Genomic DNA, 18208 nt, shown 5'->3' with positions numbered 1-18208 from the left:
CAGCCGGATGCGGGGGGAGGGGGGGGCTGAATTTTGGAGCTGCAGCAGCCACCACGTGCGAGCTTCCCCCTCTCCCCATGTCCAGCTGGGTGGGCAGTGCCTGCGCAGGATGGTGTGTGGTGGTGCTCCATCCCCACCCACTCGTGCATACCCTCTAGGGCCTTCTCACGTATCCCCAGTTGACAACCTGAATATGTATGGGAACGTTTGCCAGAGATCAACTGTACTCATGCCCTAATGTGTAATATCACATATAGCCAAACTTTGGTGGACAGTGTGCTTGCCAGGAAAAAAAAAAGATAAGAAACACAGGAAATCCTATGAACAGCCAATCATCTGAGTCAGCTCTCACTGATGGCAATAAGAGTTTAGCCACTGACTTCTACTGGCAAAAGGATCAGAGGAAAATATTTTGCAGCAGTGTGACACTGATTCATAATAGGGTGGGTACATGCCAGGTACTTGGGTGGCAACATTCTAGTCCAGTTAGATATACACAAATAGCCCTTCAGGTGTATGAGACCAGGAGTGGCCAATCTGAGGCACGTGTGTCACAAGTGGTATGAGCAGCCTGTGTGTGGCATGTGGCAGATCAGGTAAGAGGCAGGCAGAACAGTGGCAGATAAGGTGCAAGCCACACCCTAAGCAACAAATCCCACCCCTTATGCCAGCCATGTGCTGCTGCTATTCGTGCTTCCACAAGGCACTGTTGCTTTTGCTGCACAGGGTAGTGAATATTATCAAAGGATAAAGCCTGGTCTCCACTGGACCATGGTGAGCTAGATGTTGTACATTTTATACACCAGTAAATCTATTCTTACACATCAGTAAATCTAAAAGAGAAGAAAACTTGAAAGACTATTTTCCCCAACTTTGCCAACTTTCTGTAAAATTGTCAAGTTCCTGTGGCATTTTACTTTTTTCTTGGCAGATAGGAAAATTATATTATCCATTTCTCTGTCTTCTGAGTTTGGATTAATATGAATTCATGCATTTGCAGCAAGGGCCAGATCCAAAGTCAAATAAAAAGATGCTAATTGTTTTCAATAAGTTACTGGACTAGTAATCAAACTATGAATTTTAATTTCCTTTTCTGTGCTTAGAATCTCTTTCCTGAATCTTGAAACTAATGACATCATGTTCACAATTCCCATTTTATGCCAATCAGAGTATTAGAGTATATTGCTCAGTGTTTGGAGAATAATGTAAAAAAGTATTTTGTGGAAAAACAATTAAACAGTTTATGCAATACGTTATTTGACATAAATATTTGCACATCATTTGCTGAGCTCTTTAAGCCAGATAAAGAGGGAGGAAAATATATTTGTTGAATAATTTATATGAACAATTCAATGGAATTAATCTAATAAAATATTCAACAAATATTATTTGTCCAGGTCTAGCTTTTAAGATAATTCAGTTCCAGCCTCCAATGGCTACAGATAATTCTTGGGGAGATAATCAGTAAGTGCTTTTAGGTTGACTTGCATTCTAGAAAAGAAAAAAAACCCCTTCTTGTTAAAGCAATGTCCTGATCTTGTTTCTAAAGCATTATACTGTATAAGTCAATTTGCTGCCATCTTGTTTCAGCTTACATGGCTGCAGAACACACACAGTAATAGACACAAATATGGAATGCCCTCATTCAGGGAATCATTCAGAGATTATTCTGAGGAACCACAGAAATCAGAAATGGAAAGAGCTTTTGGTTATCTGGTGCATTAGCTTTCTATTGCAAGATCATTCCCAACAATACATTCTCAAGGGCTTTTCCTTAATGGAGTATGAACTGCAAAGCTTAATTTACACTGGGTATTTGAAGCCATAATATCTAGAATAAAGCACCAAGCTGTAGCTATTAAGGAACACTTCTGGCCTTGAATCAGTTAAGCACTTAAACATGTGCTTAAGTCCATTGACGTAAAGCTAGGAAGTATATATAAAGACTCTTGTCAATTTTAAATTCATTCCATTAAAAAGTAAGATCCTACCCATCAGTTTTTGTAGCTTTACAATCACAATTTCCTTTCTTCTATAGTGTTTTCTTTCCCTCAGTTGCCAAATCAAAGGCCCACTTACATAACTCAGAAGCCACCTAACTATACAGGGTTAACATGGGACTATCCGATGCTCAAACTAAACTAAATAAAGATTTTAAAAGATATTTTTATGCTGCAGTCTTTTACTCCTATAGCAATATTAGGTTCTTTGTAACAATTAGAGTTTTAAAAAAGTTTAAAACAGAAGAATTGTTTTTGGAAGACTGTGCTTCTTCAATTTTCTGCAGAATTATAACACTGTTTGGAGGAATAAAACCTTACTCTAAAATTTCCCACTGATTCCTATGGTCTAGTTTTTCTTTAGTAAGCTTGAAAATTATAACTCCTGTTTTTAGCATTCTTTAACGCAGTGATTCTCTATCACAGATTCAAAGCACCCCTCATTAGACACAAAGCGTCTCTTAGAAAATGCCAGCTCTTGGCTTTCACTCATTTTTTGACTACAAAAAATAACAGAACAATTCTTCTGTTGCAATGAGCTCAGAAAGGCCACAACAGGGCAGAACGTCTTTGACACTATGGATTCCTATTTGAAATCTCTGTATTTATCTTGTGAACCATGTGTAGGTGTTTGCATACCTAACAGAGCTAATAGGGGGTGGTGCTATATGGAATCCATAAAAGGATTTGATGTCACTGTGAGAGCTGTAGCAGTCTGGTTGAGAATCACTGCCTTCATGATTATTTTTCAAGTGGAAGCAAATTTACTTTTTAACAATTTGTGAAACGTGGACTAATTATAAGGAGGAAAAATTGCCCAGCAGCCTGTAATTCAAATAGTCATGTGGCAGCCTGTTATTCAAATGGTCATGTGGCAGACTTTATGCAGCATGAATCCCAAAAGCAACAGAAATATATACCTATGCATCCACAACTGAGAGAACTGTGTCAAAGCCCAATACAAGTCAGTGTTACAGTGGGTGTGTCTACACATGCACATTTAGGCTAGGGGCAGACATTAAAAAAGCCTGAGCCTGAACCAATTCAAACATTGCAGGTTAGTGTAACCTGGCTGGGGTAAATCAATTTTGTAACTGGACAGACATCCCAGAAATGCAGGCACATGCCTGCAGTGGCTCAGGCTAGAAGCCAGGGGGAGGGGCGCTAGAGCAGCCCTCCCTTCCTTTCCACAGCATGGAGCTGAGTGGGGCGTGGCCAGCCCCCCCCCCCCCCCAGGAGCTCCAATTAGCTCAGCAGGGAATTGATAACAGTGTTTATCATCCTATTAAGAAAACATCAGAGGGACATTACCAGCTACTTGTTGATTCTGGCTGTTGATTCTACCTGTTGATTCAGAATGGAGGGTAACCAGCATGTGGTCTGCTAGCTAATACATCTCCTTAGCAAGGCAGAGGGGAGAGGGGAATTCCTGCTTAGCAGGAAGTGGTGAGGGGAGGGGGGAAGCAGCCCACAGTCTCTGGAGCTCCAGCTAGGGAGCAGAGGGGAGCCCCATCCAGCTGAGAGAGCATGCCAGGATGCTGGGGGTGTCTGGTTTATCTTAAACCAGCAAGGGATCTAGGATAGACATTGCATAAACCAGTTTGAGCCAAATCAGTGGAGTCTGATACTACATTCAACCAGGCTTATCTTAAACTGGTTTCAGCCTTTTTGAAACTGGTTTATGTGCACTGAACATCTGTTTTGTTACAGGTTTAAACCAGTTTCTGATCACTTAAACTGGTCTATGTATAATGTCTGTCCCTAGCTTTAATGTGCGTTAGCCCACTTTCAAGTCATGTATCTACACATACGTGTCCTTAATGCACCTTTAAGATGGCAATTATAGGTTATTTGAGCCTAAATTTGATACCTGCAGGAAGCAAGGTATCAAAAGTATGCATGAATAGCTAAGTCGCATTAGCGAACATGTCGATGCGCTAATGAGCATTAACACTGTGTGTGTCAATAGACAGACACCCTGTCAATGTGCATTAGTGCATCTGCACATGCGTTACTGCAACTAAGCTATTCATGCCTAAACTTAATGCAACTTAATGCGCATTAACGCGTTCACATGTAATTGTGTGCCTAAGTCACCTTAAGCGAAAGAGCATTAAGTTTAGGAATGCGTAAATACACATGTAGACATAACCAGTGAAGCCAAAATCATAAACTAAATGCTACAAAACAGAACCACCTTAAACTGAATGGAATCATTACATGCATAAGATCATTGTATACCTGATGCTTCCCTTCCTTCCCATTCCACATTTGGATACAAAGCAAGCAAAACAGTCATCAGCAAAAATGTATGCCAGAACCAATGCATGTGAAAACCTTTCACAGTTTCTCCGATGGTCTTGTCCTCTCTGCGGATCAATGTTGAGTGTAAAAATTTTCAGCCACAGAAGTCATAGAACATTTTTTTTTTTATGTGTTATAAAGAAAATTCATAACCATGTATTTTTCTATTTATAGATTAATGTGTTTCTAAAATTATGAATAAATGTTGGTCAATTGGACAAAGTATAAAAAACCACCTCAGTATCACTGCTTCTCATAAAAGATGAAGACTAACAGTAGACTTCCCTGCTGAAATTTCTTGTTCAAAAAATCATTTGTTCACCATCCCCTTACTTTTCACATAAGGGGGAATGAAGAAGAATTAAAAGAAAAGGATTAGATACAGATAAAATCTTTCTAAGCTAGTCAGTCACTTATATTCTGTTGGCTTTTATTTCAAACTAGCAATAATGCATTATGCCACTTGTGCATTAGTATTACAACTTATGTCAGCTGTAGACAACAGTCTTCAGGGAAAACCCTTGCAAGTACACAGTAGGCATATGTAGTAATATTAAAACAGATGCACCTGATTTTTGAACAACTTAGTATGCCCAAGTATAGTCAGAGAACACAAAATCTTTATGAGGTCTCATGCATGTGTGCCACAAATGTGGAGAGAAACTGGGTGTGTAATTGTGCATATCTGGCACACGCAAATGAAGAGGAAAACAAGTGTTTAGTGGGGCAATTTGGTATGTACACCTGAAGATGATGCACTGCATCCACCAGAGTGCAGTCACATATAATTTGGTAGAAGAATAGGCAAAGGTGTGCTGGAGATGAGCCAAGGAAGCTAGATTTTAGATTTTCAAAAACCAACTAACTAGGTTCAGATTTTGTTTATTTAAAACTGGGGTGTTTCAAATTATGTTCCTTTTTTATTTGAAGAACTAAAACCTGAAAGAAGGGGATTCAGAAAAGGAAATAAAAGGTCTACTTTCAAGCTTTATTAGATTTTAAAGTTACAAGTTATTATTATAATTTAGTAGCGGTAAAATGGCTACAGCCTAGACACCTGAGGAATACATTTGGCCACACACAACTAAATCACGTGCTGTCTTTGCTAAAAACAACTTATAGTCTAAACCAGTGATTCTCAACAAGGTGTACTGTTAGGTGAGCATCTATACCTACACATGATTTACAACATAAACCCAAAGATTTCATAGGAATCCATAGTGTAAAAACCATTCTGCCCAGTTGCAGTCTTTCTGAGTTTTTTGTAATGGTAATGGTATGGATTTTGGACAGGGCTCAGCAAATGAAATAAGTTTATGAGATTTCTGAACAACAGCTGGTCAATAAAGGGCCTGATTAATAAATGCTTTATGTAGCACAGATAAATATACAGCAAAGCTCCTAATTACTTTGCAAAAGGATGCACTGTTTGCAGTAAACTGGGATAACAGCAGCAGTTACTTGTGGCTCAGGCACAGGCATGGCACTGTTGTGTGATACGAAAGCAAACCAATATGTGGTATGCACTAGTGTAGTCTAGGGATTACATTGATCACACCATGGGTAAGAGACAGCAATCAGAGCAGAGAAGCCCTTAGTATTTCAGGGCTGTTGTTTGCTTAAAATTAATGAATACACACTAATTAATATGCCCTAACAAAGCTGGAGTGGCATAAAGAGTGCAACTGAACAACCAGAAAAGAAATGGATGAATCTAAACTTAATACTGTCAGTCTGGATCATGGTGGCATGTAGTTTTTGGTTCCCTCAAGGCAGCTTGAATAGCATAAGCAAACACACACATCACTGTACATATGGACATCCGTTTCCACAAAGTTTGGGGAAGAAGTGTACTTTTTTTGAAGCTGGGTATTTTTTGTGTATGGAAAGCAGCTGCCCAATTAACTTGGAGATCAAAATACTCTGTCCATACACGTAACAAGGTGTGACACAACTAGCAGCAATTCCTGCATCTTGAGCCTAACCTATCCTTCGCCTGCCCCCAACCCCTACAGGTAGAGGGAACGCCTCTTCATTCTCAGTGTCCATTCAAATCTTTGGTTGTTCTGGCAAAAAAATCCCACCAGTTAGTGATAAACAGCATCTTACAAAGGCATAGAAATAGTGCAGGGATATTACATTCATTTTCTTTGAGAAATAATATGTGAACAAAATGCCATTTTATACTGCAAGGCTAGATATTGTTCTTAGTAGGCACATCTACATATGCACTTTAATGCACATTAGCCTATTTAAATGTGTATTAAAATGTCACAAAAAAATCCATGCACTTTTGTTAATGTGCATTAAAACAGACTAATGCTCCTTTTTCTAGTACCTCACAATGGAGGTACTACACTCAATGTGCATTAGCAAAAACACATTAATAAACCTGTAGATGTGTTCAGCATCATCAGTGTAAATTCAATGTAATTCTACTGATGCTGTAAGAAATGCTCTGAAGCCACATTAACATAACTGTGACTAGATTTTGTCCCTGTATCATAACACCCAGTAGGACAGATTGAGCCACGCAATCTTTACCTGTGGCAGTTTCTGTCTTAAAAGTGTTTAACTGTGAATGCCTAACCCTGCCCAGTGCACCCTAGATTTCTGATGCAACATATTGTAATATTTCCTACAAACCAACAAACAGACCGCACATATATCCTGATTAGGTTAATTTAAAAGATATATTTGGACTTGTAATTCTACTTGGGAAAGAGTTTTCAACAGGGAGGAAAAAACCCTTAAAAAGCCCCATCTTATTCTGGCAGTTTTGGATTCATATTTTACAACTGATCCAGAAATCAAATGAAAAGTTATTGGAGCCCAATCCTGCTTTAGAATAAGGAGGAAAAAAGCAAAACCCTTTATATTTGATCAGTGTGAAATAAATTTAGCCACAGTCTAGGCAGTTCCCAACATTTGGCAAATTCCTTCCATCCATTTAATTCCACTGACTTCATTACAGTAGCATCCATTTATTACCAGGGCTGAATCTGGCCCTGTATTATTCAGTTAGAGAGTATTTGCACTAAAAGTGGTACCTGGACATTTAAATGCCCTCCTTTCATTTTCTTTGCACACATCCATTTTATTATAGCTTATCATAAACCAAAATGGTGGTAATGAATTGGTTTTGGAATGAAGGAAAAGAGTCACAGTGCTGTCTGAGAAAGGACATTTTGTGTCTGAAAGTTTGTCTAATATTTCTCCTAATTATACAATAAGTCCAATAAAAGATACTGCCAAACAAACCTTGCTTTTCTGGAAGAAATGGCAAATTGGCTATGGGACAAGAAAGAAAAGAGGAGCCTTCTGATTGGATGCTTATCTTGCTGGGATCCTATGACCTGGCTGGACTCAATGATCTTCTGAGGTCCCTTCCAGCCCTCATGTCTATGAAATCTATGAAGCTATCTGGAGGAAAAAGAGAGCAGAGGGCTAAAATCCACTACCATTTACACTAGTGCAAATCATGGGTAGCATTACAGAGTGCTTATAAACGTGGTCCGGGTGATGGGGGGTAGGGCACTTCAATTAGCGCAGCTCCAAGATTTGTACTAATTAAAAGTGCCCAGAGTGTCATGTGTATTAGTGTTCCCATGTTAAAAAATGGTGAAGGGGTACTTTGAACTAAAGCTCGTCGAATGAGCTGTAGTTCAAAGTGCCCCACTGCCATTTTTCAATGCAGGGATACTGATGCACGTGACACTGGTGTCTGCTGGAGCACGGTAATTACCATGCTTCAGCAAACTCGATTAATTGAGTCTGCTCTGATGCACTGTAATTACAGTGCATCAGAGCAGTCTCCCTGCACATGTATGGGAGACCACAGGCGTCAGTGGGGAAACTGAGGCATAAAATTGGTGTGAGACCAGAATCAGTTCCCAAAGTGTGCAACGCACTTTAGGATCTTTCAGCAAGACATCATGCAAGATACTACACACACTTTTTACATGGCAGAACACACATTATGGTATACACTTATCTGGGTCATTCCTCATCTGGTATATACTTATCTGACTCATTCTTGGTTTTCACAACTCATAGACCATGACAGGAGAATCTGAGGTAGTATGGAAAATGTGTTCCTTCTCCTGTAATGGGCACAAGTACACCCTGGCATCCTCTTGCCCGGGGCTGTCCAACTGGCAGCCCGCCGGCTGCATGTGGCCTATGAGGGGTTAATATGAGCTCCATGGGCTTCTACCTGGCCACCACTCTTGATCGCTCCATCTGCTATGGTGACTAGGTCCCCTTGGCAACCCCTCTCTCTTCCAGCTTCTAGTTCCTGCCCCACTCATGCAGACAGGGCAATGCAGCAAAGCAGGGCCAAGGGGGGATCGGAGTTGCTCACACTCTGCATGTAGTTGGAGAGAAAGGAGCTGTGTTGCACATGGTGAGGGGGTCTCCAAGAAAGCCATCCTGCAGTGTGCACCCCATGCAGCATGCAGCTTGGGGGCTGCAGCCTGCAAAGCACGCAGCCACTCGTTGCCCAGAAGTTGAACTGCCCTGCTGTAGCATACCCAATAACTGGTGAGACCCTTGACTGCACACAGTTCTGTCTCTTGGTGCCTAGGTAACTTTGAATCCTCAGATTTTGACATGGAGTTCAGAATATGCTTTGAGTACACAGGCCTTCGATATACATTCAGGCTCTTTGTGTCCTTGCCCAGACAGGATATATCTTTTTGACTGAATTCTCTTTAATGTAATCAGTAATACTGGATAACTAGAAAAGGATTTCTAAAAAACTCAGTGAACTCTGTTCCTTCAAGTAAACGGTACCATGTTCCAATACTAAATTTAGACCTGAAATCTCACCATCTAATAAGATTTATTTTTATTTCCTATTATATCTGATGAGGAGCAGACAACCTGGCTTTTAATGTTGCAGGACAGCAAAAATGCATCAAACTAAAAACAATGGCAGCACACCAGAATTATACTGAGAAGTTAGGGCTCCTTAGGTTTAGACGTTACTGCACTTCCACAGTGACTACTGCACACTGGAGATGGCCCCCAAAAGGTCACAGCTTCCAAATCAAGTGGATGGAAAACACTTGAACTGACACCGTAGCAGCAGCGCCACCTTTGTTCACCATTTTGAAGTCCACTTTGCCCTTACCCCATAAAGGCTAAAAAACTATGATGCAAGCTACAGGCCTGCATTTTTATTTTTTATTTTTTTAGGAAACTGGTACAAATACACTGATCCCCAAACAGGATAGTCTGCATGGGATTTTGCCCCTGCAGCCCTTTCCCCTACTCCAGATGGTTCTAATCTGGTCATTTCCTGCCAGAAGATAAGAAATATTTAAGGATGTGAGGAAAAAATCTGTCCCTCAAAAAGGCATCCCAATTTCTTCTGGGCTAGCTGCTGCTGGTAGCCTGCCTAGACAAGCTAACTTGCGGACTTAGAGTGCAATCTTCTTTCTCAGCAGGGGTACCTGGACCCAGACCCGAACCAGCTGCAAGCACAGACCTGACTGGCCACAAAGCCAGCTGGGCTGAGTATGTAAGCCCAGGCCTTTCACTTGGACTCTGGGAGCACATCCAGATGAGCAGGAACACCTTGTGCCGCTGCTACTTATCCCTGGGGAATGCCCATGCCATGTATGCTCTGGCTGTGTGGCAGGTTACCCTAGGAGGGGTAGGGGAAGCTGGGACCATTAACTGTGCTGGCCCCAGCAGCCTTACCTGGGGTTGTGGGGGTCTCAGAGAGCTGCAGTCATGGTGCTCCTGCAGCAGGGAGCCTGGCTGGCAGCTGGAGTGTGGCTCTGGCTGGCCAGGCTCCAGCTTTAGGTGGTGCATGCTACTGCTACATGTGCCACCCCACTTTTTTTTGGCATGGGGTTTTTTGATCCTGGGATCTCCTGCAGTTAGCTGCTTTCAGAAAGTCTACCCTTTTACAGAAGACACTGTAAAAGCTGAAAATCAGTCCATGCTGGAGAACCCTCTATAATGGCTGCAGCCAAGAGGAAGCTTTGAGAACGTTTTTTCAAAAGAGAAGAGAGTCATTTCATACACCCGCTGTGGGAAAATCGCATTTGTGACAAATATGCTAACCAAAGTTGTAACAAACTATTTGGCCAGGTTTATATGGCCTCACATGAAACAGCTTGTAGGCCTTAAGCAAGACAGATGGATGAGGTGCCCAGATAAAACTAAAAAACAGTTGCCAAGTGACACAGCAACTTTTCACGACAGACCTTTTACAAATGGAGATGGGATGCATGGTTTGCAAATGGCCCAACATGAAGATGATGAATTCACAATGCAACACAAGGCTCAGAACTGGATCTGAACATCCCCAATGTCCACGGGGGTCGAAAAACTGGAGGTCTGCAGCTTTGGCCCTCAAAAAGATATTGGTCCTCAAATGGTAATTTAAAGCAGCCTTCTCTAATGTTGTGAGCTGTTACATTATATATGCATGTTTCCACTTGATACTGATGTGCACCCAAACTAGCTACAAGCAAAGACCTCATCAAAAAGGGCCACAAGGTTGTTGTTTTCTGTGTGTGTATTTCTGTATCTTTTGAATGTTAACAAATCTAATAGGTATTGCATTTGAAAGTTTGTCTTTATCCCAACTACAAATAAAATCTATCAGCCTAAAAAATCCTTGGCTCTTGCATAATTCTGGACCATCACAGCTACAACATCAATTTTACGCTACTGATAGATCTAACCTGAGACTGAAGGCTGCTCTAAGTGCACTGTCAGTTTCTAGATCGCTATAGACAAGGAGGGGCTACAACAACAAAAATAATAAAAGATACTTGCACTTTTCTAATACCCACTATTTGAGGATTCTCACGTTTTATAAACATTAATGATTAGTAGTTAGCTTCATAACCCCTCTGTAAAGCTAGGAAGTATGATTACATCCACTTTCTAGATGGGAAAAACCATGCCCAGTGCTCTTTAATGGGCTTGCTCCATGCCATAAAAAGCTATCTGTAGCAGAACTAGTAGTAGAATGCAGGTCATCCAGCTCCAAGACCAGGCTTTAACCAGAAGGCTGTAAATGAATCAATCAGCATTTTTATGTTGCTTTAGAGATGTAGTGCTACGTTGTTATTGGGCAATATCTACTACTAATACATTAGTTACACTGAAGACAAGGATTAAGCATTACATAACAACATTTTGTCAATAAATTACAGTATCTCTACAGCTCTGTTAGCATTTCCACCCAGAATCAAATTACAGTTCTAAAGTATTACCAGTACCATAACTAAGAGCATGTCTGCAGATAGCCTGGAATAGTTATCTCACATTCATTTCTTGTCCTAGGGCTTTTAAAGCTTAGTTTGGAATTGGATTAAGGCAAAGGTGTCAAAGATACAGCACTATCATGTGGCCTGCTATGCTGTGGCCTGTGGGTCGCCGACTGGACCTGCATGCTGCACGTGGTACAGGGCCAGGACCTAGGCGCACTGCAGACAGTGCAGGGAGCTGGTTCTGGTGTGTATAGCTGGTCTGGGGCATTTATGGTGCCCACACTGGACCAGCCCTGTTCACTGGAACCAGCATGCATGCCACTCATTCAGTCCACTGGGCCTAATGTATTTGACACCCCTAGATTAAGCTAAAGCATGTAGACACTCAGTGGGGAGTTGGAATATCCCCATAGTTACAGAATAGAATTGAACTTACAATTCATACCTTCACTTATTTCATAAGCTTCCCTATTCAAATTTGTCCTCAGAGCCTTCTGAGTGTTATATTGTGTACATATCACCTGCAAAACAAGTTTCCAAAAACTTCCCGTACAATTTAACTGCGAGTCCTTATATTTCTTCTTGGATTGGCCCACGGCTTGAACAAGTGAGACAGCTTTCTCTTTTGCCATATAAACCTGCTCCACAAAGGACTCTTGTCAAAATAAATCAGGCCTGGGAAACGTGGCAGGATAATCAGGGTTTATAAATGCAGCCCCAGACTTGGATTCAAAGAGGAAATCCTGTGACTCCCTAAAGGAAAGACTCTCTCCCTTACCCTAAGTTGCTCTTTCATTTTTCTAATTGCTGCACCAGATTTTAAAATGATAAACTTCACCTTAAATTACCTAAATCCTGCCTCCAGGCTGGTATGTGTCAGCAGTATTATTATAAATCCAATACCAGCATTCTGAATGATTTCCCTTACTCAAATATACTTTGATTCATCAATAGACTTCCGGTTCAGGAAGTCTTTATTTAATCAGAGCTTAGCCCAGTTTTTAATTAGTGAGATCATTTGGGCTCATTTCCTGCAATGGTGAACTTGGTTGGGCATAGGTCACCCTTGGTTGTTGCATTAACATTTCAGATGATTTGTCACATCTGTGTTCACAAGGCAATCAGTTCCCTCCTCTCTGACTAGCACAAGATAAAAAAGAAGATGTGTGTTTTTATGCATTTCCGTTTCCTGGTCTTGGACGATAGCTGCGAATTGGGCTCTGGGTGGTGAAAGCAGGTGGGGATCCATCAGCCTGTATCACAGCTTTTCCCAATGCAAGTTAGGGATAGAATAACCCCCTCTATGCTACTGAGTTTCATCAGGCTTCTAAACTGAGTCTCCAGAGGACTTCACGCCACCAGCTGGATTATATTCCTGGCTTCATACCAGACTCACTCTGTGTACCTGGGCTCATGCCTGCATCACTCTGGCCCTGAACTGCTCTGCCTGTAGGCAGAGTGCAGGGGTCAAGGAGTTAACAGCTAAAAATGGCTTTACGTCATTTTTGCTCTCTCAGTAATGCTGAGATCAGCAAGGGCCTCAGTGCTGCTCAAACTTCTGCTCTGCGGAGCAACATGTGATCCAAGCATTTTCCTTCCCTGCCTCTGGTCTTACCTCCCACACATCTTGGCTCTAACACATCTGCAATGCTGGGTACTGGGATAGGGGTAGGGGGAGAGCTGCTCTAAGTTCTTGAGAGTGGCAGGGAAGGGCTGTTCTGTGGAGGCATTGCCTAAGGACTATTTCCTACCTCTTAAGGGCCACTTCGTCCTGCCAGTTCAGTTTACTTACCTGTAAAATTGCAGGGATGTTGTAGATTAATTAATACCTCTAAAAGGACTTTCTTACATGGTTGTTTCTTCCTCTGATCTCCTACAAAACACTTTCTGGTTTCCTTCCTTATGCATTTCCTGCTCCAAAAGCATTTCTTGCTCTCACCTGCCCACAAGTCTTGTTCACCCCCAGTGGCTTCTAATTTCTGCACATGCACCACACACAAATGCAAGTATCTACTATTTCTTTATGCACAGACATATTTCATTTCAAGTTATTTGTACAGTTCACTTCATGTAAAGTGTATTTAACCATTCTATATTGCAGCTTAAAGAAAACATTTCTGAATAGTGCTAACTAACACTTCATCAGAAACTTACTGGATACAGAGTTTTCCAAATTGTGATTTGTGCATAACATGTAGCCCTGATCCATTCTCAAACTGGCAAGGTGCCCACTGCTAAAGTTTGCGTGGAGAACCACTTTCTGAACTGTCTTTTCCCTGTTCTCTCTGCCAAAACTTGGTTGCTTTTATAACATCTTTTTTCAGTTGCATTTGCAGGCAATAGCAAAAATATTTCCATTTCTGAAGCTTTGATCTCTACAGTACTCAGGAACCTTGGCCAGGGGAAAGTATTGTTGTGCTGTGAGTTGTCTGAACTTCCGTCTCAGCAAAAGAGAAGTCTGGATCTAGGACACTCAATATTTAATTATTAAAAAGAAGATGATGGTAGGCCTGGATTTAAGTCACTCCAATTAGATAGACTGCTTCTTCCTCTGGGTACAATGCTGCTGCTAATCAGCAGTGGAAAAAAGAAACTAGTAAAAATACTAATTTTCATATATATATTACAGAAATGAGAAGAAAAATAGTCTATTTTTAGTGTCAGTGTTTCCCACCCTGTGCTTTTCCATATAAAATGCTTTGAATTCTGTTCTTTCTACTTTCTTCTTTTGAACCATACAACAGAGGGAACTGACCTCTTGTCTGAGACAGTTAATCTCTTTAAATGCTCTACCCTCAAACATGGCCTCTTCTTCCCTAGTAGAATCCACTGTGACAAGTTTGGAAAAGGTTGTCAGAAAGGACAGTGGGAATTTTGCCCAGCACTGAACTGTACTGTTATTACAGCTACTTACCAAAGGTTCAAGCTCCTTGCGGTCTATGAGGTTGAGCTCTGTTACAAAGTAATAAAAGTGCTTGTAACAAGTATTGACATGGGCCTCAGCACCCATGATTATGATGCGGTCGAAATGATGAATGTAGACATGAACGAATACCCGGAAAAGCCTGCACAGGATCTTCTTGCAGATCTGAAGGAAGTTCTTTGGAAAGGGAACACCTGTGAACAGAGAAAGGCAGGGTTGTCATATTAATCTTTTTACCTTCCCAGAATAATGGCTTTAGCTTAGATCACTGCTTTTTGAGTTTGATTGCAAAGTGTACCACCTAATGAATACAAATGTTTTCCAGCACTGGCACTGTTGTTCCACATGCTATTTGAGATTAAGCCCTTCACACATAATTGGATTGTTTTCCACTGACCTTCTTCACAGTGCCACCCTCCATAAAAATGGAAGAATCAGAAGAGGAACAGAGATGATAGAAACAAAGACTCTTTCATTCACTTTTTACCTTCATCTGAATTCTAGGCACCTTTTATACCTATTATTTTACAGAATATCTCTAGTACAGCTGGTGGAGCCATGTGATTAACAGTTCCAGAGTCTCCAGGAGTATAATGAATAGGAATGCTTTTTGGTAGGAGACTCCAGAGCTACAGCAGTGGCAATGTTTATGGGAACAGCAAGATGCACTTCCAGATATTTCAAAATACCCTGTGTATAAATTTGATCTTGTGAGGTGCAATGGCCCTTTAGCTGCCCTTAGTAGTCAATGGAAACAGAGGACTTCCAGGTACTTGTCAGGCCCTAATAAGGATGCAGACAGAAGTGCAGATCCCCCCTGTAGCTGAGAGCACTTTGCAGGAAGGGTTCGGAGTTACAAACCCTGCCCCCTCCCCACCAAACAGAAATTCACTGTTTGTTCCAGGGGGAGGGAAATCTAGCTACTGTCTGCCAACCAACAGCCAGTTTCCCCTAGCAATGGTCCCCCCTCTCTCCCAGCCTGTCCTAGTTTCAGAATGGGAGGGGGGAAAGGGAGCACAGGGAGCTCATTCTAGGAGTCTGGAGCTGGAGGGTAGGGTGGGTGAATTAGAGAACCCCCCACTGCTACCTCCAAGGGGCCCTAATATATCCAACCTACCCTCCAGCAGGGGCTGAAAAAAGTCCAGACAAAGCTCCCTCTGCTCCTTTTTCTCCCTTTCATTCTGAAAACAGCTTGAGGCTGGCAAGCAATGCAGACAGAAGATGCTCTGTTTCATTGGCACCGTGTAAGGGGTGAACGCGGGTGCACGCACACCCCCTGAGTGTGGTGGTACACCCCCTGAGAAAAGTCGCCAACAACGCCTGCAGGTGGTCAGCGCTAGCCACCTCCACCCTCACCACTTACACTGGCGGCGGCGTCTGTGGGTGGTTGCCAATTGCTGGTTGGTGCTCACCACCCCCTCTCCACCGACAGCACCGCAGCCACCTGCAGGAGCTCCCCGCTTGCTGCTGCCATGCTCCCACCAACAGCGCTACCCCCCACCCTCCAGGGGCACATGGCATTCATGCTGTGTTTTGAAATGTCTTCATTTGACCCTTCATGCAATGAGGGGTCAGCTTTTTGCCTGATGAGCCATTTTTAAGTGGTCTGCAGCTGTGCACTTGTGTTTGGTCACAGCTATAGAGCATTTTCTGTGGCCATCCTTATATTTCTTAAGATTCCTGGGTTTCATCAGATTCAAAAAGGTAAGTTAACCCCCCTCCCTGCCTCCTGGTTTGTAAAGGCTAATCAGGTTCACTTGAAACTTAGCCCAAGGCTCACCTGAAACCTGATCTAGGTTCACACACACTTGGCCCAAGCTTTAGGTTTGGAATGAAACTCAGCACCAGGAGACTGCTCACCTGTACTTGAATTTCTGTCATGGATGGTTCTGCACAGTGCTAATTAGAACCTTTATGACAATCCCATATCCTATAATTTAGTTACACTAAAGCCTTCCTGACTTCCCACCCCTTTATAAAGTAGTTTACAGCTGCCATAATACTTGTACCACGCAGCAAGTGGCAAGAAGAAATCAGCAGTGTGTAATATAAATTATTCCCAAAAAAAGAAGTGTTTTCTTGTTTAATTTTGCTTTCTTGCTTTTTTACTTTTAAAGAGTTTTTAAACATTTTTTTACCAAAAAATTCACTGAGACAGGAAAAAATACCAAGGCATTTATACAAGAAAATGTATTCCTTTTAAAATATTTCATGGTATAAAATATGTCTTCTTGATAAACAACTCAAACAAGAGGCTGAAAACAGCAAAGCACAAATGCAAAGTTCTCCCTCTGTTTCTAAGGGCTTGCCTTCCATTGCCTGTGTGTGTCAGCAAGTTCTTGGTTTGTGTACCAAAGTCCAGAAATCAGGTGACTTAGTTGCCTTAGAGTAGCCCAAGCAAGTGCCAAAAAGTGCACCTGAGACAGTGAGCCTGATGCTTTTGCAGGGGGGTAAGCTCACTGCTGTGCTATACTGCCTAATTTCTGGGATGTAGTGCATACAGTAGGAGCCAGTGAAGAAACTTTCCCAGGATTGACAAGGAGGCAGTATTGGCAGTATCCTGGCATTGCTGTCCTCTCCCACAGCTGGAATCCTGCTCTGGGCAGCCACACTGCCATGTCTTTTTGCCTGAGTGGCAAGCTTACACAATTTCTCTTTGTTGTCACCTCTGAAGTTTGATAGAACCAGAGAATCTAGCCCTGAAACTTTAGAGAAAGAGCTATGTATTACATGAGCAGGGATCCTGGTTTTCTCCGATTAAAAATAGCAAATGCTCTGATAATAACCCAAAATCTGCGATTAAAATGAAACACCACGATATATATATAGGTATCAACTGAACACAATGTTTTATTGCTATACGTACTATTTTAAAGCAATTTAGAAACCTACCAATGCCTCAATCACTAGAATAAAATTAATTATAAATACCTATAAATTTTGGTACTTGATTTTGGGTTTTTTATCACGGAAAATCAGAGCTCCTCATGCTCCCTTTGCTCACCAGCATGCTAGTCCAGGCCCCTCTCTCCTAAGCCACAGCCACCTGGGCCCTGCTGGGCCAGCTGCTGCAGTGGAGTGGAGCATGGAGCCAGGCTTCCCCTCCCTCATGGGCAGCATGGCTAGAGCAGAGCCCATGGGGGGTAGGGGCAGGGGTGCAGGCTGCCTGCTGCAGGCTTGAGCGGTGGGGCGGGGGGGCTGGTTCCCCATAACTGCGTGCACTTCCATGGGAGATCTGGGGGGCACGGGTTCCCTTGGTCCTCGGGAGTGTGCAGTGGCAGGGAACCAGTCCCATCCCCTGCCCCTGGATGAGCTGACCCTGGCGCTGTTCCGATCCCCACTGAGGCCCTGCAGCCACGCATTCCAGCCCCAGCCCCAGCCCCATGCACTGCCCAGCTGGGCAGCAGCCCCAGCTCCAGCTCTGCCCAACTCCCTCCCTCCTTTGGGGGGGCCTCAATTCCCCTCTGCCCTAGTCTTACCTGCGGGAGCTGCTCTCCAAGCTGCCTGTACCACCTGGCTGACTGCCCTCCTCCTGCTGCCCCCAGCCCCTTGAAGGCTGGAACTCTGCCAGCCTGCAGAGAGATCTTTGCAAAAGAACAAAATCCATATGTTTCTCTATTAAAATGAAAAATTCATGTTTTTTTCAGGTAAAGAGAGAAGATCGTGGAAAAGATCCCTAAGCTCCTCCGGCCCACTGACCACTTCCCTACGCTCCTTACCCATGTGGGTACGAATGACGTGGCTCA

At 42.5% G+C, this 18208-nt stretch overlaps 1 protein-coding gene across 2 annotated transcripts in view; it reads right to left on the bottom strand.

Moving 5' to 3' along the window:
• Positions 1-18208, bottom strand: part of MOB3B (MOB kinase activator 3B) — a 137735-nt gene that overhangs the window by 16408 nt on the left and 103119 nt on the right. For both annotated transcript variants that reach the window (XR_002097289.1, XM_019517032.1), the window contains exon 2: positions 14454-14656. Coding sequence is in view for 1 of the 2 variants with exons in the window: in XM_019517032.1 (XP_019372577.1) it covers positions 14454-14656 (203 nt within the window). In the remaining variant the exon portion in view is untranslated. The remainder of the gene's footprint in view (positions 1-14453; positions 14657-18208) is intronic.

This window comes from Gavialis gangeticus, unplaced genomic scaffold (assembly GCF_001723915.1).
Source record: "Gavialis gangeticus isolate Ggan-Ray unplaced genomic scaffold, GavGan_comp1, whole genome shotgun sequence".
Classification (NCBI taxonomy): domain Eukaryota; kingdom Metazoa; phylum Chordata; order Crocodylia; family Gavialidae; genus Gavialis; species Gavialis gangeticus.
This window is presented reverse-complemented; position numbering and strand designations above follow the sequence as displayed.